The sequence below is a fragment of the Ambystoma mexicanum genome, chromosome 12, assembly GCF_040938575.1.
Source record: "Ambystoma mexicanum isolate Mex_15411 chromosome 12, UKY_AmexF1_1, whole genome shotgun sequence".
Taxonomy (NCBI): Eukaryota; Metazoa; Chordata; class Amphibia; order Caudata; family Ambystomatidae; genus Ambystoma; species Ambystoma mexicanum.
Genome location: NC_090936.1, coordinates 114,581,157 through 114,606,533, shown reverse-complemented (window position 1 = coordinate 114,606,533; position 25,377 = coordinate 114,581,157). Strand labels below are relative to the sequence as shown.

The following is a 25,377-nucleotide window of genomic DNA, read 5'->3' as shown; positions in this document are numbered from 1 at the left end:
AAGACTTTTCAGGAGCAATTCCAACTTATGCGCACTGACCTAAATTAAGCCTTAGGAGAGATCAGACAAGAGAGGTGGCAATTGGGGGAGAGGATAGACCTCCTGGAAAAAGGCCTCCAAGAAGTAGACAAGGACACTATGGCTAACAGTGAAGCTATTGAGATTGGTCATAGCAACTCAGAATCTCGAGATTCAGATGGAGGATATCGAAAATATATCCCGAAGGATCAATATAAATGTGAAAATGCTATCAGAATCAGTGCCGGATAAAGACCTAAAAACAGTAATTTAAGAAATTTTTGCAGATATCCTGGGCGAAGGGAGCCCGGAGACAATTGAGCTGGATCATGTGCATAGAGCAGGGCGGCTGGCCAAAGGGCAGATGGCAAGGCCAAGAGATGTACTGGCTGCTTTCACCAGATACGCCCAGAAAGAAGCAGTCCTCCGAGCTGCAAGACAACGGGAACCCATTATGTTCAAAGGGCAGCAGATTGTGCTATACCAAAGTTTGGTGAGCAGTACGCTCATAAAAAGGAGACAAATGAGCCTGGTGCTAAAGGCATTAAATGAGAAAGCCATCCGATACAAATGGACCTTTCCGTTTGGCATGCTCTTTGAGTGGGAGGGGTGCCAGAAGCGAATCACCTCGGTACAGGAAGGGGCAGATTTGCTTCAAATGGAATTGGTTGAGGCCCCACAGGCTCTGGCACAGTGAACAGTCGGTCTAGGTTGAGACCCTGGGAATGGATGACAGTCGGGGAGAAAAGAAAAGGAATAAAGGAGGGCGGAACGTTGCGAAAAGAGGACCAGAGAAGAAGTGAATGGGACGCAAGTAGACCTCTGATGCGAAACAGTGGTAAAAGGGGTGGTGGGCTTCTAAAAGGAGGATCGAGTCTTTGGGGTCGTTGGGGGAGCAACCATTTTGGGAACCGAAAGGGTGGGAATGCCCATGTTAAGAGTGGAGGGTAAGCGGGAAGGTATCGCCCTTCCTGGGGGGAGGGGATGATGGGGGAGGGAGTGACAAAGTGAAGGAGGGAGGGGGCAATGGAGTTGGGGTGACAAGATATTTGGCAGAGGGGAGAGCAGAAGGGCCGTAGCACTGGATGTGGAACAAACTTCGGGTGGTGACCTTCCAAGTGGCTAACGCATAATGTGAGAGGGTTGAACACCCCTCTTAAGAGGAAAAAGCTGGAGCAATTTGCAAGCAAAGAAGGACCAGACATTATGGGGTTACAGGAAACTTATCTTATGCATAAGGACCAGGGACGGCTGGAATTCGGGAGGTGTACACACGGGACCGATGGGGATAGCAGATCACAAAACTGTGTCAGTTACTCTGGAACTGGGTCGAAGGGACAAGGGGGGATATGGGGATGGAAATATCCAAGGTCCATTCTAAGAGATCCGGGGTGAAATCGAAGAGAAGATCAAGATTTTCTTTGCCATCAATAGGAAGGAGGACACAAGAGGATGTAAGATGGGATGCGTTCAAGGCCACTCTCAGGGGGGAACTAATAGCAGCAGCTGCTCACCGAGCTAAACAAATGAAGGCACTAGAATCGCAGCTAGAAGCTGAGGTAGAGGCGGCTAGGCAGAAAGCGGGCATGACTCCATCTAGGTCTGCTATGAGGGAATACAGAAGAGCACTGGGGCAGCTAGAAATTCTCCGAACTAAAAAGGCAGAGGGTGCTCTACTCGCAGTGCGACAGAAATACTACGCAAAGGCGAATAAAGCAGACGCGCTTCTAGCACGCTTACTTAGGGGAGCGAGATCGAGGAACGCAATCACGGCGTTGAAAACGGGCTCAGGGGAACGGGTCACACGACTGGGGGAACTGCAGGAAGTGCTGGTGGGGTACTTTGACTCCCTCTATGCCTCTCAGAACCCTCAAGGAGGTTTGCAGGAAAGGTTCCTAGAAAGAGTGCGGCTGCCGAACATTGGGAGGGAGACACGGAAGATCCTTAATCAGGAAATTACGGAGGAGGAAGTACGTAGGGCGATTAGGGCCCTACCGGCAAACAAGGCCCCGGGCCCAGATGGCTGTACCCCGGCCTTTTATAAAATGTTTATTATGCAGCTGGCCCCGCAATAACCTCATTATTTGATATATTTCGGCAGACGGGTAGAATTGCCCCATCCATGGAGGAAGCTAGGCTGACCTATCATACTTAAGCCAAATAAAGATCCTGAGGAAAGAACATCCTATAGGCCTATCGCGTTGATAAATATCTATGCCAAGATATTTACAAAGATCCTGGCAAACAGACTTGAAATCCTCCTTCCAAACTTGATACACCCCGATCAGGCAGGTTTCGTCAGGGGCAGGCAAACGGCAGATATCAGGCGGGTGGCCTACTTAGTGTAAAAAGTGCAGAGACCGAACACTCCGGTCCTTTTGGGACTAGATGCGGAAAAGGCATTTGACCGTGTGGAGTGGTCCTTTCTGTTCCGGGTCATGCAGAGAATGGGTTTTGGAGGGGAATTTATGACTATGGTTCAAGCTAACTACCAGGCCCCATCCATTAGAATAATGGTGAATGGAACAACGTCAAGACCACTAAGACTGCAGAGGGGAACAAAACCAGGCTGCCCGTTATCTCCAATACTTTACGCGATCTATCTGGAGCCTCTTCTGCAGGCAATAAGGGAGGCGGAGGGGATACAGGGCATTCCCTTTGGGGGAGTGCAACAGAAAGTAGCAGCATTTGCTGATGACATGTTGCTCACCCTAACTGCACCAATCAACTTGATCCAGGCTAGCACAACCCTGTTGGAGGAGTTTGGAGAGGTCTCAGGGCTAATGATTAATGCTAACAAATCTGAAATCTTGAATCCTACGTTAAGGGCAGGGGAACGAGACATGCTGAAGGCAAGCACTCCTTTTATATGGAGCCCGGGAGGGGTTAGATATATAGGAGTTAGGATCACAGCAACCCTGCCAGGTTGGTATACGGCCAATTACCCCCCAGTTCTGAAGGAAATTAAGAGACTTCCAGAGATGGAGATGGCTCAGGGTTTCGTGGTTGGGTCGGATTGCTGCAGTTAAGATGGTCACACTCCCGAGATTGCTGTACTTATTTCAAGCAATCCCGCAGCCGATACCCCCGAGCTTCTTTAGGGAATTGTGAACGTTGACTAATGGATTCTTATGGGAAGGGAAAAGAGCTAGGGTGGGCAACCGCTTATTGATGGCACCCAGGGGTGAGGGAGGCCTGGCATTACCGAATTTTAGGCGGTATTATGAAGCAACGCAGCTCCGGGTCATTAGGGAATGGTTGAAGGGAGAAGAGGGTATGCAAGACAAGCTATGGGTGAAGATGGATAGGGCGGTTGCCCATCGCAATCTGGCGGAAGTCTTATGGCTGCCTAAACCGCACAGACCTAGACATCTTTACGAGAGCTCTAGAACTAAGCTCATGGCAGACACATGGGACAAATTGGCGGGATCCAAGGGGATAACGACATTTCCGTCGCCTTTCACTCCTATTTTTGGCAACAGGGACTTCACACTGGGATTGGAGAAAGGGGCATTTACGCGTTGGCAGGAGGGAGGCTGTGCGATATTTTCTGAGGGGAATTGCTGTCATTTGAGGACTGTAAGCGGGAATATGCAATACAAGAGGGGTAAAGATTAAGGTATGCACAGATACGACACTGGGTGTTACACCCGGGGGTTAGAATGGCGGCCAACGAAATTTGAAAGCTTTCTTCTGTCCAATGACAGAACAAAGGGCCTCACTTCCAATCTTTATAAGATTCTGGATAGCACGAATGCAGGCCACCAGTGGGCATATATGCAGAAATGGGAACGTGTCGAGGGGAGGGCAATTGGAAGGGCAGAATGGGAGAGGCTGTGGAGGAAAATACCCAAATTGGCAAAAGCTTCCCAACTGCAAGAGGTGTGGTATAAGATATTGCTCGGGTGGCACTATACCCTGGCCGCCCTCCATAAGATTTTCCCAGGAACATCGGGGAGGGGCTGTGGATTGGTGTGCACAGCGGAGCACATTCGGTGAAAATGTCCAAAGATCGAACCATTCTGGGGGGAGGTATAGAGGGCGCAGGAACAGGCCTTTGGCCCTGGAGATGGAAGAACGCGGGTACAGATCCTCCTAGGCACTAGCCTCGAGAGTGGGGGAACCCAGGGCGAGGAAGTACGCGAAATTGATACTAACATTGGCGGCTATAATAATAGCCCAAAGATGGAAATGCACGGAGGCCCCCACGATTCAAGATTTGCTATGGAAGATCTGGGAAATAGCTCTGGAATGGGCAAGGTATGCCATGGACAATAAGGTACAGAACTTTGCTGCGGATTGGGGGGAAATGATGACTTTTCTTAAGGACGATTTTAGGGTGATGTGGTGCCTGCAGCGTCTGAGACTGCTAGACCTACAATGAAGAAAGGCAAACCAGGAACTGAATGCTTGTTACCTCGGGGGCAAGGGGGGAGGAAGGATATGTTGGGGGAATGCTTTAAATATGTTGTAAAATTCAATCGTTTTTTTTTTAAAAAGCAACACACAATTTGATGTTCCTCTCCTGGCTCTTCGGTTCCATCAGAAGCAGCAGCAGTGGAAATGCAACCAGTTTTGAGAGGATGTCCAGATAGGCTTACTTTGTAGTTGGTTGTTCCCACCAACTCAAAGGGAGAAGTCGTCCTTGCAGGGCTTCTCTAGTTGAGGCAAATTTGGAGCTTCAGCACAGCAGCAGGGCTTCACCAGGCAAACCAAAGGTCCAGGAGTTTCAGCAGGTGTTGCTTCCAAGTTCTTCTTCGGATTCCTTCGTCCAGTGGTCGACTCTGCCTTCCAAGATAAAAAGCATCGCCTTTTTATGCAAGTTTGTCCCATTCGTTCCAGCCTAGCTGTCAATCACACAGCAAGGTGGCTGTCCTTGCCGGAGTACCTCCCTCACTTCCTGCCCCCGCCAGACATACTGGAGCCAGAGGCGGGCTTCAATCTTGAATCCCGCCAAAGACAAAAAGAACAAAGAGACCAAACCTGGTTTGGCGCGCAGAGTAAATCCCAAGAAGGACCTTTCTAACAGAAAATGGCAAAAAAAGACCAGGGCCATTTTGACGAAATGGGTACCCATTGGTGCCTTACTGTGGCTGTGAATGCAGCCTGCGGTAAAAGCACAATTGTAGTCAAAAGTAAACCACTGCCACCAGCCATTAATTGTAGAAAGGTTAACCTAAACATGTTACATGAGATACTAGACAAAGGGGATACTAAGTAACCCCTCCAGCACCCTTTGGTAAGATCGGGTGTGCTGGGTTTAGAAAGTTACAAAATGTAAGTAAAGTCAATTTCACTTTACTGCTCTTGGAAACAGTAGTTTCACCAAGAGAAGGTATTTAAACAAGACTTCCCTCTGCCACTGCACTAAAGGTGATGTTTGATACCATGTGAAGATGATGCCTATGGGGTTTGTCAGACTCCAAAGTCAAAAGGAGCACAGAATAAATCACATTAGAATTACATGAGAAAAGAAGTCCTAAAGTCCAGCAAAAAGCTGGGGGTCTATGAGGCAGAAGGGGAATTGGTGCATTTCTGAGAATTCTCCCTAACAGGGCACTTGTAAATGTATATCCTACCAGGAATACTAAAGTGAAACCAACAACATTACTTTTAGGGAAAGGGCACAACCAATTCACAGGTGAGTAACTTAACCTTATATATACTTTTCAGAATAGTGGAACACATATTCAAGGTAAGAGCCTTTGAGTTAGTTGCCAACCAACTTTTTACAATTATGTAACCTTTGAACACTTACAGGGTAATTCATAGAATTTCGCACAAAAGTGGCGCACGCGGCTGGCGCACAGCGTGCCCGTGCGAATGTGTGCGCCAGCCGCGTGCGATAAAATCAATTTCCGCGCACAGCGTATTCATGGATTCCCACCTCCAAAAGCAGACGTGGCGCAGAGTGGCGCAGCGACCGTGCATCAGCGCCAGTTACGCCCCCAAGAACGCCCTCACGCAAGGAAAAGCCATCAAGATCGCAAAACCATCGCAAAGGGCTGCGCTTGCGTGAAGTATTACACGCGAATGGTCTGGGTGCGTGTATTTCAGGGGTGCGCGGGTGGGTACACACGCGATCGTGTATTACAGGGGTGCGTGAGAAGTTCCACACGCAATTGGCCTGGGCGTGTGTATTTCAGGGTTGCGCGAGAAGTTCCACACGCGATTGGCCTGGGCGCGTGTATTTCAGGGGTGCGCGAGAAGCTTCTCACACGCGATTGGCCTTTTAGGACAGCCAGCCTCCCATTTTGAACTGGATTCTCCCAGGCAGGCTGGAAGACAAAGGGGTGCAGAGGTTTGGACTCCTCCCTCCTCGCTTCCTGCTTTCACAAACACTCTGCACTCTGGAGCCTGGGCAGGGAATCCAAAGGACTCTCACGGAAGATAAAGTTAACACAAAGGATTTTCTCACCCTGGATGTCAGTGGAAGGAACAAGAAAGGACAAGGAATGTGGAATGGTGAAAAAAGAAAACCAGGGCTTTTTTGGTAAAATGAGCACAGGGCCGTGGAAACAGCCCGTAGTAAAGGTGCACCAAAAGGTTGTCCTTGTAACAATGTTAGGTTTAGCATGAGAAAGGGGATACCCAGTATCTCCCCAGCACTCCACATAAGGTGGGGGAGGTGGTGGGGGGTGGGGGGTGCCGGTCTCACATAATGAAATGTAGAAGGGATCCAAAGATTTTTTTTACCCTTGGGAACTGCAGTTCTCACAAGGTTAGCCAGAGAAAGCTAAAAGGGGAGCCCCCAGGGCAACCCAGCAACAATAGGCAGTTTGCGCCAAAGGTTGTCGGAGGATAAAATTAAACAGCCACTATGGAGAGTCTTAAAAATGACACCCATAAAAAAGATTAATAGACTGTGTGTATAGAAAAAGGTTCCCACTCAATGAGGTATAGAGAAAAATAATCTACCAGTCCAGCAAAATGTGCTGGGGTTGGCATAGGTCAGGAAGGTTTATCATTGATGTGAAAATGTCATCTAACAAACGTAACTTCACCTTTAAGGTTTTTTCAGTGAATTACAAGGTTTTTGTTGTACCATATTTAGATTTACGTGCCATGCCCACACTATATATATGTTCCCCCAACATGTTGCTTTTCCTCCCACTAGGTGGTCACATCCTCATATACATGTCTTGTGGGCCCACTAGCCAGCGCCTTAGGCCCTGGCAGTGGGCATGGCGTTCGGCCATGCCCATTGTATTTTAAAACTCTGCCGGGCCACTAGCCATGGCCTTATGTTAATACTAAACCTTGATGGTTCCAACATTTGTATATTCTGTGTTGCGGTTGGGTTGGATAGTTCTCAATCTCATTGCACATTAACCTTGTTAAATACATATATATACCACACCAGTGTTGGTTTAGAAAAACACTACATACATCGGGTTTAAAGATTGTCCTGTGCCACACTTACTTGGGGGCTGTTGCGATCTACAACTTCTAGTCCAGTGATTAAGTGTGACTGGCAAGCTTATTTTTGCTTGTGCAAGCCACTTCATGAAGTATGGGACTTGAAAATCATGTCTGCTTTGTCGCATAAACCTTTCGCGCCATTGCCTCAGCTAGCAGTAAACGAGCAACTGGCAATACAGCCATAGTGGTGGTGTTGTCTGCTAGGTTCATCTGTGAGGTTCAGGCTTGCTCACCGAGTCCTACATTAGAATATCCTAGAGATATGTTGTTCTATGGACACACCCAGGCCATCATCCAAAAGTGGCTTCCTTTTGGCCTCATCAACCAAGAGGTCAAACTGCCCATGTTCTTTTCCTCTCCTCAGTCAGAGGCAGAACAGACTCTTGACTCGTCATGCATTTTCCAGGCTCTTTAGTTTTATTTGGATAGGACTAAAACCTTTAGAAACGATAACCTATTTGTGACGTATGGTCATTTACAACCAGGTAGGAAGGCTTCCAAGTCTTCTATTGCCTTTTTGTGTGTCAAAGGACATCAAGGACTGCAGCACAAGGCTCTCCCTAAATGTCTTCAAACTCGTATGGTTCAGGTGCTTGCTTGTCTGAGGAATGTCCTGTGTGACGTGGTGAGCAAAGTGGCCACCCAGGCTTCTCCCTGGCATTTTGCAAACATTACTATAGGAACACCAGTGCTAGGTCTAAAATTGGGTTTGGTCAAGCTATCCACAAGGTACTTTTTGCCAAGTGTGCTTTTTCCACCCAATGGAGGGGGGCGGGGAATAATGCTTGTTGTCCTGCTGTATGTATGGAGTAAAAAGATGGCATGTGCGAATAAGAACATGAAATACCCTAATGGCTGTTGTACTCTTAGTCCTGAGGCCCCTTTCCTCTATACACCTAACCCTAATAATGTTTTGGCCTCTTCATCAAGGAGGAAATAACCACATAAGTGTACTGGAAAGGGGTCTATGGACTCAGTGTACATACTTACCACGGTGAGTAGCATTTTCTTTTTCAACTGCCCCGAAATATTGTTATCTGTAATAGAAGGAAAAGTAAAATTAATGGAAAATGTAGTGTTTTTCACCATAACATCCAAATATAAAGTCAAAATGTATACCATTGTGATGAACGAATTAACAAAAACCTGTGCCAACCTTGCCTAAAAAGAGGAATAAGAGTAAGGACTGGCTTGTGAAACATTGACTACCTAAGCTAGTAGATTGACTTTGATTTATATAAACATTAGATAAACCTCTTTACACTATTTGCGTTTTTATCACTGGGAGCCACTTACCAAATGCAGATCTGAACTGTGAGCACAGCTGTGAACCGCCTTCCAATCCTGTACTGATTTCAGCCAGCATGACCGCCTTCACTATAATCATTTATTTCTTAGGGGAGAAGACAATCATTGGATCTGCAAGCCCTGGAACTTGGCCAGAAGCTTGGACACGCACGTCACCAACAGCCTTGCATGCATCATCAGACAGAGAGAAAGCATGCCGAAGGTATGCATGTTTTTGCTTCTTAATGGTTTAATAAAATATTAATTTGAGCTTTAAGTTTGCCCTTATGAACACATCACTGAAGCAAATACTAGTAGCAAAATACTAGTAGCAAATACCAAACACCAAATTTAGAAGTAATAGATGGTTTAGGTCTCAAGGTCTCGGTACCATGTGGTGTCTCCATTTGTGGTCCTGCATTTGTATTCTAGCTCGAACACTTCTGTTTGTTTGGACAAGCAGCTTTTTTTTCTGTCATTAGCTTTTTCCTTATATAAACATGGGTTATTAAGCCAACGCTTTCTGCACTGTATGGCCATTGATCTATCTGGTAAACTAAAAAGGCAACATAGTATACATGTAGATACTATAATTGTCTATATAGCAAAAGGGCTTCGAAGTTATTCACTGCAATCCATGCATGCTGTGACTTCCCGTTTACAAGTTTCTAGATTGGATTATTGTAGTCGGAAGACTTTTTTTAATGGGCTACACTGATTAGTATTTAGGCAGGAAGGAAAAGTAACTTTAGTGTCCTGTACTGTAATTAATTTGATACATGGAGCAGTATGAGAATCGAGATGTGGCTGAAGCTAGTTAACCTTAAACCCGCCTTCCTTTCCACCTTTAGCATATTGAGTTACTAGAGGCCCAAGGTTTCGTGGGGCATTTTCGCTACGCTGATTGCAACCTCGCCAGTCATACCTAGCCAATGTTATTCCACCAGCATTGACTGAATACAGTTTTGTACTACCAAATGAGCAATCCTTACTCTAGGTCAAGGTGACATTAATTTTCTTTTCTATTTTTTATATTAACTTTCATAGAGTACAAGGCAAAGACATTTTCACAAATACATAAAGCCCCCACAGATGCAGTGTACAGTAAGACCATTAACATCTTAAGGCTTCCCATGTTGATAGTCTAATTTCGATGATCATGTATCAACCTTTGAACAATGTCCAGATTCTGGATTACATGTATCGAAACAGAACAATCAGAACAACTCCAAAAACCTCCCCCAAATTCTAACATATAGGTTAAGCTTCTTATTCCTGTACATAATCGACCTCTCCTTTAATGACATTCGATACATATCGATCAGCCATGCACCACACACCGTGGATAATAATAAGCAGCGCTCAGATACCTGAGGGTTTGTAGCGCTATATAAATGCCAAATTATTATTATTATGTGGGCATATATGGTGCTTGCTAATTTTTCCATTCTTGCAATATTTCTTTTGCCATCAATGATGCCATGTTTATTACAATTTCTTTCCAAGATACCCTCAAAGTGCTGTAATCCCACATCATATGTTCAAATGAGCCCTCCATGTGTTTGCATCTCCAGCATGCCTCAGACGCTAACAAACCCCTTGCATGTAGTTTAAGCGAATCCAGTATACTGTTTAAGATCTTAATCTGCCTTGCGCTTTCGCCAAGGTTTAGCAATGTCATACTCTCATTCCTACGAAAATTTCCCATCTACACGCCTCTCTGAACCAGTTGCTTCTGACCATTTTCCGAGTAGCTCTTCATTAACCTCCTTGTATTTAATCAAGTGTTTGTAGACCTTTGAAGAAATATGACCAGGCATATTGAACTCTTCCAGCCATTCTGAACAGTCTTAGCTTTCATCTGGGACTCTTTCACCAATTGTCCTCTTTAGTTTCAAATAGTCTGCATATGAACACTCTTCCATCTCTTTTTCAGCAACCAAAGTATTAAGTGATCCATTGTTGGTCTTTAATCAAGTCTCCAAACTATCAGACACCACAAAGAAACCAATTTACCCGGAACATTGGTTTCCTATTTAACTCGAGCTCTGGGTTGAGCCATAATGATGAATTATTTGAGCAAAACACATTCCCTTTGGTCAGCTTCACGAGAAGACTGTGCCAACACTCCCTTAAGAATTTGATAAGCAGAGAAGATTTAAATCCATTTCCATCTACTGATGTCAGACGTGCTTTCGGTGTAAGAGGCGCGTACATCTACGAGTCTCTGCTTGTCCAAACATCCGTACAATCCTCAATGAAGGGAAACGGGTGTCTTGCTGTGAAAGCCAAATGATAGATTTTAAAGTCTGTTACTCCCAAACCACCTCCATCTGCCAGCAGCTGATGCTTCCATAACTTCAATCAGGGTTCTTTTCCTTCCCATAGGAAAGACTGAACCATATTATCTAATTTTTTTCATTTCTTTTTTCGTTATAGTCAACGGAACCCTACTCTGGATGTAATTTATGCACAGAGCCTTAGTCATCTTAATAGCCTCAACTCTTCCCCCCCATATCTCTAGTTAACCAGACACCTAATTATTTCATTCTCTCAGGGCACCAACTGAAGCCATAGTTTGAATTTATCAGACTTGTACATCCCTCCAATGCTGCCATGGCTTCTGATTTCGACCAGTTTATCTTGTATCCTGAGAATTCGTGAAAAGTATTGATTTGTCACATTACTACTAAAAACGATGTCTCCACATCACGAGTCACCAATAGCAGGTCATCTGCGTATCACCACAGCTTTTGTGATGCTTTGGACTCCTTTGATTAGTTGGTCCCGTCTGATCCTTTCTGCTAAAGGTTCCATTGCAAGGACGAATAGCAACAGTGATAGTGGACATCCCTGTCATGTTCCTCTTCCTAGCTCAAAGCTATTGGATGACAGACCATTCATATTCACACTAGCTGTGGATCTAGAATATAACAGCTGTATTCACTGAACCAGTTTCACCTAATCCAAAACCGCCTTTTGCAGGAAGTTGCATTCTATGCAGTCAAATGCCTTCTCTGTATCTGGAGACGAGACCACCACATCTGGTCATTTCTGACTCACATACAAGGTCAGAATCAGCCTGCGGATGTTCTCTGATGTATGCCTCCCCTTGATAAAGCCCATCTGGCCAAGTCAATAATCTCAGATAACATGTTCTCCAATTCTATAGCCAGCGCCTTTGCTAAAATGTTATTGTCCGTGTTAATTGGGCTTATTGGTCTATAGCTACTAAATTCCAATGGGGGCCTGCTGTTCTTCAGAGATAGTGAAATAGAGGCATGCTTAGTCTTTGATGGGAGAAACCCTTTTCTTTGATGAAAGCAGCATCGCAAGCAATAGATCATACACCATATATGGCATAATTGTGTACAATTCCGCTGGTAGGCCATCTGCACTTGGGCATTTCCCTACATTTAGGCGATAAGCAGCTCTCTTGTTCCTCCACGCTAAGTTCAGCTTCTAAACTTATTCTCTTTTCATTGTTTATTTTCTTCAAAGAACATTCTTCAGTGTAATCATTTAAATGTTCACCATTCGTTTCCACCTCAGAATACAATCGCGAGTAATATTCTCTAAATTCCTTGTTAATTGCAGTTGGTTTAAAGTGGTTATTCCTCCTAATCCTATAATTGCAGTGACCGTTCTCTCACTTTCCATGACCCTCAGACGATGTGCGAGTAGCCGATCACACTTCTCACCACCCTCATAGTAATTTCATATCGTTCTGAATATTGGCCTATGCTTTTTCCAAATGCTTTTTCTCTAGTTTTAATTCTGGATGTAATTCTGTAGTTGAATTCACCATGCATTGAGTTTCCGTTTCAGTATTATCCACTTCCTCCTCTAATAACCTAACCCTCTCATCTTTTACTGTTTTACTTGAAAGGTCAACCAACATACCACTAATGTAACATTTAAATGCCTCAGACAGACTCCACTGATAATTCCTCTATCCAGCTGACATTAATTTCTTGAGTTTATATTTTGTTGCCTCAGCACACTATCTGGTGCATAGTAACCTGGCGAGTATTAAATAACTTCCTCTTCTTCAGTGTCAGTCAGCCCTGCACACTGTATTTATTTGCATTATGGAAACAGTGTTGTATTGTTTGTTGGTAAGATTTGAATTGCAATGATATAATAATCTTCCTGACCTGTGTCAACCCCAGAACTTTGTGCTTTTACTGGTGGATTATTTTTCCTTTAACCTCTGTGTGTGGGAAAAGATTCCCACTCTCAGAATCTTTTACTCATTTTATGGGTGTCCTTTTTAAGACACTCCACTGTGGGTAATGAAGTGGTCCTTGAAACCCACGTGATGCAGAAGTGAAGGCGGGCTTTGCCTGAAACGTGCGTTTCCAGGCAGCATCAGTTCCCTTTAATCGATCTGTACATGGAACCAACCATGTTTGGGGGACAGATGAAAGAAATGATGGAGGTGAGCCATGAGATCAAGATGCTGAATCCTGGGAACCTTAACTTTCAGAAAACCTTTGATATGCAGGATTTGATCGTGGACAAGCTCTTGGAGACCAAAGTATCCACAGCTGAGATTATAAAAGATCTATTAAATTTGGAAAAAGAAGCTGCCCAGAAATGAGTGGACTGTGCCGACGAGAGGCAGCAGTGCATGTCTCAACTTTGCAAAATTGAGCAGGAATTGCACCAGGTGGGCGAGCAGAACGCCAGCCTGCAGACAGACATCACATTTTTGACAAAAGAGCTGGAGGAACTGATGGCATTGGAGGCTGAAATGCTGCAGATGCAGGAAGAAGTGGATGAAGACACAACTGAAGTGATTCCCTCTGCACGGTACTTGGCACAGCTCTACCACAAGGTCACAAAAATCAACTGGGATTACAGCGCAGAGCCCACACTCATTAAGGGCATACACTACGGCGGAGAGGTAGCTCAACCCATCAACGTAGATGCCACCCAGCACAGCAAAGCCTTCTTCAGCAATTACCTCTGGAGTTTGATTCTAACAGACTGGTAGTCTAGCCAAAATGAAGGACATGTACAATGAATGTTTCCACATTAAGCCCCTAGCACTCTCCCTCCAAAGAAGCCCCTTCTAACCAATGATGTATTTACTAATAAACTGAATTGTGGTTAAGTGCTGATGGACTGACTTACGAAGAACCCAGTACTTTGCCTTGGAGGCTTAGTGGAATTAAGGTACTGGTTTTAGGTTCCTCTGCACAGACCTTGGGAGTGAGCATTGCATGAAAGAGTCCTTAATTGCTGGCACCAACATTTTGGCATGCAATTTGTTCAAGCTTCATTTTTGACAACTCGTACACCACCAAACTTGACATCTTAGTTAATTACATATCTCCTGTGAATTGTGGTGTCCTCAATCTCCAAACAAAGTTTATCCATTTCTTTTGAACATTTAGATTGCAACCTTGGTTGACATCCAGTGAAATTATAACCTCCAGTTTGAACCCTATTCTGATGACAGTCTACTTGTGTGTAAATCAAGATCTTGACGGATGACCGCCTCAACTGCATGAAGAAAAATAATTGGCCTTCTTTAAATATTGCACATTTCCTTCTATTGACGTCCCCTATTTTCTACCTGTGCCTAGCCTTACAAATGTGGTTGCCTCTTCCAACCCAGCCCTGAAAGTTTCCACCCCTTGCCCTTGTCATCTTCAAGATACAAATGTTAAAAACAATTCTTCCTATCCGATGGTGTCTGCAGACTGCAGTTTTCCAGATGTTTTTGATTACAATTCCCCTTTCCCTGGGGGCTTTAGTCCACAACATCTGCAGGGCCAAATGATGCAGCCTCTGTCTTTCCCCGTCTTTATTACTGAATACACCAATATGGTTCTCTGTTGGATCTGCATTGCATTAGTACAATAGTCTTTGTTGTACTATCCACAAATGCCCTCACAAAACCTCAAATTGTTGAATTGTGCAACCTGTGTTACAATCCTCAAAATGCTCAAAAATCAACACATCAAGCAGGGTCACAATTCGCCTCATTGGCTCCCCATCGGCAAAAGGTTCACAATTTCAATGACTGCTTGGTTCCCAAATCCTTCCGTTGTATTTCCCTTATGTTGGGAGCCTCTCTCTGAAGATGCCCAGAAAACCTCCAAGACAAGAATAACCAGCCATTCATCCTTCTAAAGATTCATGTGTTTTCTGAGTGTTTTATTGCTTTTTTTTTTATCTGCTGCTGCTTGTCAATTGCCCTGAAACGGCTACTGGCGTTCTATGAAAAGCTACACAATAAATGTATGTTTCATTAAAAAAAAGACCCTCCACTGTGTCTTTGACAACTTTATGGCAATAAGTGCCTATTGTTGCTGGGTTGCCCGAGGGGGCTCCCCTTTTAACTTTCTCTGGCGAACCTTGTGTGAAATACAGTTCCCAAGGGTAGAAAGGATCTTTGGATCTGTCTTACATTTTATTAGGCGAGACCAGCTCCCCCACCTTATGTGGAGTGCTGGGGAGATACCGAGTATCCCCTGTCTCATTTTAAATGTAACATTTATATTACAAGGATATAGTTAACTTTAATGGCTGGTGGCAGTGAACATTTTTATCGTTTTGGTGCACCTTTACCGCGGGCTGTTTGCACAGCCCGGTAAAGGCACCCATAGGTGCTTATTTTACCAAAATGCCCTTGTCTTGTTGTTTCACCATTTTAGTGTTCCCTGTCTGTTCCTCTTCCTTCCCCTGACATCCAGGCCGGGACATTCCTTTGTGTGATTTTTATCTTCGGCGGGAGTCCTTTGGACTAACCGCCAAGGCTCACGAGTATCTGTGAAGGCAGGAAGCGAGGGGGGGGGGTATCCAAAACTCTGCAGCCCTTTGTCTTCCAGGCTGAGTGCAAGATTGCAGTTCCAACTGGGAGGCTGGCTGTCCGGAAAGCATTGCCAACCCCTCCTCCCCTCAAGTTTGAATGTTGCAAGGCTGTTTGATTGGCTGGGTTCCTACATAAAAGTCCAAACCCGGCAGCTGAATAGGTATTTGACCACTGGAACCAAAGAGTAAGATGAGAAAATCGTGGCTAAAACGATTTCCAGCAACCGGAGAGCCTGCTCTGTAACAGAGCCTGCTGTAGCCCTTCCTCCCAATACACCTGGGGACTCCAAAAATGACAACCCAGAGCCGGGTGGGACCCACTAGACTCGAAGACCTGCATCTTGAGCCATCCCACGCCATGCTACGACCTTGCGGGGCTGCAATACCCAATAGCCTGAGACCTTGAGCCATTGTGCGGTGCAGTCTTCCGAATTCAAAATCTTGCTGATACTTCGGGGGCATCCAAAGGCACGATTCCAGTCCAAAAAGTCCCTTCCCCAGAGTGCTGGACCTTGCAAACGACGAGAATCCGACCAGCGATATTATGTCTTCTGTGCTCCTGAAAAAGGCGCCAAATCCACAGAACCACATCCAGCCGTGAGGAAAACCTTGCCTAGAGCCTTCCCTGTGATCCTTGCTGCAAAAGCCCTTCCAGTGTCCTGTCTTCTTGATGAAGGAATTCAACAAACAGGTTTTTGGCTGCAGATCCTGAAGTCGTCCTGCTGCAAAATCATCTTCTGTGCGGGGGTATTTACTTAACCTTAAGTCTCTTGTGATTCCTGTGTAGTTTTGGTGTGTTTTCTAAGATTGGGAGTCCTCTCATCCAGTGCACCCAGGCCCCTGCTAGAATCATCCTACAGTGTCTTCTATGAAGCCCCTGGACCCCCAACTAACTCTAAAGTAAAGTACTTGTTCTAACAGTCTTCCTTAGTAACTCTGACTTTTACTAACCTATCCTGACCTGCTTGTTGGACACTGGACCCTAGTGACCCCCCCCCCCCCCCTTTCCCTTAGTTGGACTTAAGAGAAACTGTCCTAATACTGTTCAACCTCAGCAAGGCTTGGCATAAATCCTGCCAAGAGCTATCTGCAATCAGCGTGCCACCCTTGACGATGTAAGCGCATTGTTTCTACATGCATGCATGGCTGTGAGCTTGCTGCTTTCACTATTTTGCAGTCAATTACTGTGTAGTCTGCAGAACTTCATGGATTTCTTTTGTACAGGACCAAATTGTTTCCCTGTCTGAAAAATGAGGTGGTTGTTGCATTTCTTAGAAGTATGATTTTAGTTAATGCCTTTCATTGTAGTAGTCATTTGCTTTGGAAGCTCAATCTAAGAATTGGCCACTGGGGAAATACAAAATCATAGAGGGGTGAATAACCAGATATCAAGGACTTAACATGAGGTTCGCACAGTGGGAAGTAATTGTTCTCACCATCATAAACCAAGAATTCTATTTCCCAAACTAGGTCCTGCCACTAAACACATACGAATTGCTGTTTACCTTCTGCATATTTATTCCAAATGATATGTACAGCCATGGCACAAGGTGATCCCTGGGCTGATGGCTCTCCAAATGTTGCTGAAATAAACAGGATTTCCAGCGTGCGCTGTTTATGTTGGTGTTGATTGTTTGTTTTTTTTCTCTATTAAACAGATTTTACAAATTATAAATGACAAATAGTCTCACCAGGGTTTGCTTTTTGAAGTACTGTGAATCTAAAATATGAATAACAATTTTTAAAACCAACCAACTAGTTGCATGCCAGTCTTTTCGCAGTGGATTTTCCTGTAAATAAATATATTCCACCTTGCACAAAAAAGCTTGCCATGTTATCACAGTATACTCGCCTTGAAACATTCACAGAAATGTCTACTGTGGCTTTCCTTAATTGGTTGTTGAGAATAGTTTGAAATGTTGTTTAAATAAGAGCATTAAAATAAATCTCTATTGACCAGGAGATTGTACACAATTGGTTTCCATGCAGATACTGAAAACCTGGGGACCACTCCTCTTATTGCATAACAAAACCTGTCATCATGGGTAAACAAATGTTCCACTTGCCAGGCAATGTCGCTTGCCCCTTCCGTTCTCCACACACACTTCATTTCTTACTCTCCAAAGGCTAGTGCAACTGTTAAGGCCTGCCTCTCCTAATATTGAAGTAATACGGACTTGGTGTACTAAAATAGTTTGTACAGATTGCTTTAGTTCGTTCATTTGACAGGGTTAGCCACCTGTGTGTTATTCCTGTATATTTTGTTATATAGTGATTCATGTCAGATTCATCTTGCTCCCCCCCTGCACCTGCTTTGCACTTGCACGATCTGAATTTACCATGCCTGAAGATCGTCGATAATGTTGTTCCCCGTCTCCCCTCCTGCATGGTTTGCGCCTCTATGCACTTGGAAAAACTGCAGAATCGTTGTCCGACATATTTGTCGTTATCTACACTGTTAATTGTGTGTATGCACTTACTCTGCCTGGGCAGACTTGTTATCGTTCAGAAACTCAAGGTCTCTGAAGGACTTGTTTTTCTCCACTTGCCCCCGCACCCCTTTAATCGCTTTGAAACACTTGTCTTGTGTATAAGTGCTATACAAAGAAACGTAACCATACCATTCTAAACCCTGTAGCCATATCTATAATGTCTAATATTAGATTTCATTTATCAACCTTTGATTAATGAAAGTTGGCCTTCCTGGTATTTCAGCATGCGTCCTAAAGGCTGAATGCACATGTTTTCAGTGAGCGCTTATCTCGCTAAATTAACATGCCTGCTTATTATGTAATCGAGTGGTGGAGCATACCCCATTTAGTATTTCACATCACTAATGGTTTTAATGAAACACTGCTGCAGATTCTGGTGTTCATTTTCAAATTCTATAGTTCTAATTTTAGATACTGTGATATTTTTTTTAAAAAAAGCTTGAGTTGGTGTAAGGCTTGAATGGCAAACTTCTAGATGCTTTCAATGGGAGCAAAGGAATGTTCGGCAAACACTCGTATTCACCTGTGTATAAGCGGCTATACAAATAAACAATAAATACATTGCTAATATTGTGTATTACCTCAAAGTAGAGAAGGTACCCTTGCATAGTAGAGATGTAAACAAACCGAAGCACCCCCACCCACCCCCGACACTGAATAAGAAGATGCAGCTAACCTAGACCTGCTAATATTGCAGCATAATTAACACTTCCGGGCGGCAATATACCAGCCCAGGAAACCTCCCCTGCAATATTGTACTTGCATATGGGTCAATTTCTTTAACTTAAAAACATTTCGGAAATAAAGATAGTGCATCTACTGAAGGAGATACTGGTTTGAATTAAGATCCTAGTAGGAAGTGTTTAATTCAAGGATGGGTCACTTGAGGTCTTGATCACATGTTGGTAGTGTTGAGAACCTTGGGTCATATGTTTTAGTTGCAGCCAGCTTCTGTCATATTCCCTCTTTTTGTTTTACAGCTAGGAAGCTGGTCCCGCTCTCTTCCAATGTTTCTCCAGACTAGCTGTCATTGGGCCAGGCTCCAAAGTCATTCCAACGCATGCCACATCTGATGCCTTTGCTGTGGCTTGCTTGCACTGAGGAATCATGTGCTTTGTTAATTCTGGCTTGTGCCAGGCTTTCTTTCAAAGATTTTAAGCCATGACAACACTTCTTGGAGAAAGCTATGTGATCAGATGTGTGAGCTGTGAGAAACCTAATTCTGGTGAAAGGTATTAAGTTGAAGTATTTCCTGCAGCCAGTCCCCTTGCTTCTGTGTGGATTGATATGTAATGAATCTCCAAGTGGCCTTTGTGTGTGCTGGAAGCTTTTTCATTTTAGTAGAGATGGCAGGACGGGTTTGGGATGTCCAGAAACGCATAATGGGGACGTTCTGCTAATCAACAATTCCTAATAGTTGGTCCCACAAAATTCTAGCCTGCCATATTCCAAGATTTCTGCATTTGGTTCCTTTAAACCCTGCACCCGTCACCATAAGCACATCCCTTAGCTATTTTCCCAGCTACATTACCCTAGGAATTACTATGAACCCTTGCACGGATATAGTTCAATTGGTAGTATGTATAAATGGAACATAACCATCTAAACTATTATTTTCAGAACCACTAGTGCTCTAGGGGTCTGAGAAGTCGACTTGGAACGGTTTACTCCAAAAGTCTAGCCAGACTCCCTTGGTAATAGGGGCTCAGTAGTAGACTAAGAAGGTCAGCTGCTTGCTATAAAGTACAGTTAACATGCACATGGGTTTGTCAAGCGAAAGATTGTCATTACAAGTAAGATCGAAAACAAATCTATTTTACTCCTACGTCCCGTACCCTTTCCTCCATACTTGTGGGACTTTCCATCCTTCGGGACAGGACCAGAGCGCTTTTTGAAGCACTAAAAAATGAATGCCTTCCTTGGCCCCACCCAACGCATCTCCCTTCAGTCCTTTTCTCTGTGCAGTCAGGATCGGGTGCACTTACATCGTGGGGATTTTTATTTTTTCACTACTTACGTTTCAATTTGTTTTCCTGCTCCGCTTCCGCTGTCAGCTTATTTTCCTCTGCCCATGCCACAGCGTAAGGTGTTTGCCTTGTGTACATCCTGCGGATGTCACTACATGTTGGCAGAGCCTCACATCCTTTGCCTCGAGTGCCTGGGCCCACACCATCATTGGCACGCATGCTTCTACTGCGGCTCCCTCTCCCTGCACTCGAAAGAAGGTTCGTCCAGTGGAAGGAAGTTTTCCACAGCTTGCCTCCAGTAAAAGTCGTCCGTGTTGGGGAGATTTATCCGGTTTATGCTTGTCGGGACAGTTTTTTTGAAGTCCAACTAAGGGCTTAGTAAAACCATACAACCTGAGACAGTACAAAACTCCACTCTTAGTATAAGGCTGTACCACCTGAGCATTTGGTAACGTAGACTGAGCAACCAGGCTTATCTTGGGAGCGAGAGAGGGCTTTAGGAAAGTACAAAGAACCTGTAGCTTACAAAGGGTTCCAAAGAATCGCTTGCAGCGAGATGTATTATAAAAATAAAGGTTTATTATAAATAAAAGCAGACCAGGGTAAATCTTGGGTTGGGGGCTTGGGGTGTTAAGTACTTTGTCATAGAATCATAAACATAGTATAAAAACAACACATGCTGAAGGTACACAGACCAAAGCATCAACCTTGTTCAGAATAACAGTAATTGTAGGTAAGTCAGTTCCAATTATACATATTTAGAATAGAACACACCTATTCAGGAGTAGTAAAACCACAGGTTACTTTTGAATTACATTCAGTAATTTAAGGGTAGTAGACCCTGTCAGTCATGTAGTGACACTCTGTTAAGAAATCACTCAGAAAACCAACCCTGTTACCAGGATACTTTTCTGAATAGTTCAACACAAATTCATGGAACAGTATAAACCTAGAACTATATTGCTGAGGCTTGGGGATTTGCTTGGACCACATGCTAGGAATAGGCTGACATCTAGTGGTAGCCGCAGAGTATTACATTTTTTGTTATTGAAACTAGAAAAGGACCACAACAGGGCGTGCCAGTAATACTATCCCTAGTATGACGTCTACTGTACCCATGGTCGTTCACATGTTGAGGCCCCTCGGATTGTTTTTTCCTGCCATTGTAATCTGATGCATATCACAGAGTTCCTTCTTGGCCGACGTCATTACTTTATGAAAAGTTTCTTAGTATTTCTTTCTGTCCTTTTGACAACAGTGTACCGCAAGATCTCTGGCAACGGCTTCAAGGACAAGACCATCTGTCGACGACAGTGACTGCTGTCTCGATGGATTTTTGACTACGGCCTTCCAAGGCCTCAACAGGCCTCGGCCCTGCACAGTAGGGAGAGTGGGGGTAGGTTCATATTTTAGTCTCTCTAAGAGAATGCATATTCCCCATTACTCCCATTTTTATTTCTCAAGGACTGCAAAACCAAGCGCTGGGCCCACCACGCCATGCAGGCCGAGGCCGCCACGGACGTCGAGGGAGCCTCCAGCGATGGCAGCATTGACATCCTAAGTGACGCAGAGGGCGATCGGGATCCATCAGATTCCTGTACGAGAGCCCCCGACCCCAACAGGCAGTCCGGCGATTCTGCTGTGGGGACGACAGTCAGCGGCGCAAGCACTACCAAGTTGCATCACACCAAGCCCATCCCCCACGGCCCAAAGTAGACCACATCGCTGACTGGTAAGCCACACGCGGTGTTGAGTGGACAGTCCGAACACTCCCTGTCCTCTAGGCCATCGCGATCACCACACGACAGGCCCCCCGAAACAGACGTTAAAGTCAGTTTCCGACGCTACGTCTAAATCTGGGAAGTCCACGGGTGCCGACGACAGAGCATCGAAAGACGCATCAACGACCTCCAGAAAGAGCTCAAAAAGCTCAAAGTTAAGCGAGTTAATTAAGAAACACGTTCCCGGCACCCTTCTAAAGTCCCGAACGTCGAAAAATCATAAATCTTAAGACATCCCAGGTTAGAAAAAATCACAGGCTACTAAAAGTAGGGATTACACTACCCCTCAGGGCACCCTTTCAGGGACTAAGAATCATAAAAAGACCCCTTTCCCAGAACCTCCACCTACTCTTACTCCCTCTGTGTTGCCCAGCTCGTCCCAATGGACCACAGAACAATTTGACAAGGTCATGAGGAGAATGTCCTCTTTTTGTAAACTTCTTTGGCCATCACCCTGAGGTCCTCGAACCATCAGGGAACCCCACAGAGAGGGGCAGCAGTCACTCGGTCCGCTGCCAAAAAAGCCAGCCTAGACACCATGCAAGCTACCGCCTCGTCACATCAGGACCTGACTCGGGACACTTATACTTGCAGCACCCAAGACTCGCATGACCCTGGCTCATGTTCCCTCCCATGCCACTCCAGTAGGAAGTTGTACACGCTTGGCAGGGGATCACTTCGGACAAGTGGGTACTTTCCACTGTGATGGGGGGAGGGGGTATTGCATAGAGCTACCCCCAACACCAGCCAACCACCCACCAAAATAAAGGCAGGCTTCACAGGAGGAACCGCGCATCCTGTTGGAAGAAGTGAAAGCACTACTACTGAAGGACTCAATAGAAATAGTCCTGGCAAACCAGGTAAACGAGAGTGTTCATTCAATGTACTTCCTTGTGCCAAAAGAGACCTATACTAGACCTGTGCCTTGAGAAAACCTATGTCAAGCCACAAATTTTCTGCGTGACAACACAAAGTGATCCCACTACTAAAACAGGGGGGACTGACTACATGGCAAACTTGGATATGAAAGATTCATGCTGTCATATTTCAATGTTCCCAACGCACAGAAGATTCTTGCGCTTCAAGATGGTGAACCAGCACTACCAATTCAAGGTGCTACCCTTCGGCATAGCCTCCGCTCCAAGGGTATTCACCAAGGTACTAGTGGTAGTGAACCTATGCAGAGAATCAATCCCTGCGTACCCTTACCTGGACGACTGGCTGATACGGGAATCCCCCCAAATTTGCCAGCAAAACACAAAGAGAACAATCAATTTTCTGCAGCATGGGGTCTGGCATGGATTCACATGTTCATTAATATTCCCAGTCAGGTCGGGAAATCGTCGGTAAAAGAAAAAACGGTTTAACTTTCACTTATAAACTGTCTTTCTCCTTTAAACAAATCCCTGAGCTCTGGGTAATACTGCCACCAGCCAATGGCTGCCCTCTCCCTAAGCCCCTCATCTGGCAGCCATCTTCAGATTTGTACCGCAAATTCAAATGTTGGGAGTCCTCATGTTTTGCTTTGAGCTAGCTATGATTTTTGCTCTTTAGGTAAAACTTTTTTTGTCACGGAGCCGTGTGCTCTTTCGTTACTTTGACCGGCAAGCGGGGATCCATTTGTCTTTCGTTGCCGCTCAAGAGCAAGAATAGTCAAGTTTTCATCGAAGATGACAGAAGGCCATCAGGCCTACACCGCGCCAGACCATGTCAGGGCATGCTCATCTTGGCCATCTGTCTCCATCTCAAGCCATCGCTTCAACTCCTCCTTGAAGATGAAATCTGCTAATCCCGGGAAGCTGCGGGAGAAGCCTGAGAAGACCGAGCCGCAGGGTAAGGTGACAGATTTGCCCCTGAAGGCGCAGGTGGTCCTGGAGCAGTCATACTCGACAATCGAGCTGGTGGCGGCCGCCCTCTCGAAGACAAAAGAGGCTGACCCTGTACAGGGGACCCCTGCTACTCCAGAGTGACCCTTCTTCCCAGGCGGGAGACTTCAGCCAAGCTGGTGGAGAAAACACTGGAGAGAAGGATGCCAACCCTGACCATGGCGCCAACAACTCCTCAAGACACAAAAAGGGGGGCAATGGAGGCCTCTATTGGGCTCCAGGGCACAGATATTTCTTCAGACAAAGAGGACATGGCATCCCTTCACACGATCCTGGAGGACGTGGGGAACAAGAACGGCAGAAACGCAGAGGACAGTGAAATCGTCAAGGGGGACAATGGCAGCAGAGTAGACTACTTGGGTGCTGGGCCCTGCAAGCCTACGCCCCCCCCCTCCCAAGAGATGTCACTGGGCATACTGTCAACTCTCCATACGCTGGTGTCGGAGATCCAGAGGAGGATGCCGACTGCTCCCCCGGTGCTGGCCCTAGTGATACCAGGCCCCCCCGGCAAAGGGGAAACTGCATCCCGCGACCTCCACCCATAGGTACACAGGGGCGGGTACAGCAACGACTGACACGGACGATGGCGGCGTCTCCTCGCCACTGAGAGCTTCTCCCATGGCGAACTGGGGTCGTTTCCACGCCATGGTCGCCCGCGCGTCTAGTTGTTCCAGCTGAAGCCAGAAGAAACAAAGAAAGTGAACTGGGTTGCCCAGCCCTTTAAAATGAGTAGCAATACCCTGGAGATGGATGGGGATGTAGATTTTATTCATAAATCAATAATCAAGACGACTTGGGTAGTTTGGCAAAAGGAAGTCCGTTTTAACATCAAAGGTCTAAAACGGGGAGTACAACTGACATCATCATTCGCTTGATCCTCTTACTCGACTCATTTTAGTAGAAACTGAGGTTATATAATATAAAATCATAAATGACGTGTTGACCTGCGTCATTACCTACATGGTAAACTACAAAACCTATCAAGGAAAGTGATCGGCTCTAAGTGAATATCTAAGTATAAGTTTCATATCAGTATAGAACTGTGAAGGAGAGTGATTGGTTACTTTACATCAGGTGGGGCAACTAAGCCCTCCCCTCAAAATGGCCACTATCAACGTCACTAAATACACAACGTTCCACTGGCTACACAAACTATAGGATCCTTGATTACATGGTCCTCTACAATTGGTTGGCCTCTAACCCCTGTCAGTACATTTCCACCTACATCTAGCAGCATGCAGACTGAACGTGCAGGTGCTGGTGGGCTCGTTTTAACACTAGCTTCACACCAATTAATATATCAATCTATCATCACCTCCGTGGTCCAGTGTCAATTAGTGCTTTGGCTTTTGGCCTTGAGTTTGTAATGTGCTCTGGGAATTTTTAAGGAGTGCAGGCACAGCCTACCCTCGTGCGTAGGTGTGACCACCTCGCTCATCCAACTTCCTCCTTCCACGTGACTGGACAGCATGAAATCAAGCCTTTTCGTGTATTTAATATTATTTTCAAATGGTCCTCTGATGTCTTTTTGTTTTTGCTCAAGCCTTCTGAACAGGAGTCTATGCTCTTTCACAGACTGTGTATCCAATGTCAGCCAATCCCTGTTTGATAAGACTTTGGCGTCTTGGCTTATTCAACTCCTTCTGGTGAGATTTAATTTGTAATTTAATTGCTTTTAACTGTGACACACTGAAGTGAG

The 25,377-nt window shown here is 45.2% G+C and overlaps 1 protein-coding gene and 1 pseudogene across 1 annotated transcript in view; both read left to right on the top strand.

Moving 5' to 3' along the window:
- The window catches only part of TTLL12 (tubulin tyrosine ligase like 12), a 498,173-nt gene that overhangs the window by 367,925 nt on the left and 104,871 nt on the right, over nt 1-25,377 (top strand). The window contains exon 9 of the mRNA XM_069628126.1: nt 8,839-8,950. Coding sequence (XP_069484227.1) covers nt 8,839-8,950 — 112 coding nt within the window. The remainder of the gene's footprint in view (nt 1-8,838; nt 8,951-25,377) is intronic.
- Nucleotides 13,091-13,859, top strand: LOC138512931 (kinetochore protein Spc24-like; annotated as a pseudogene).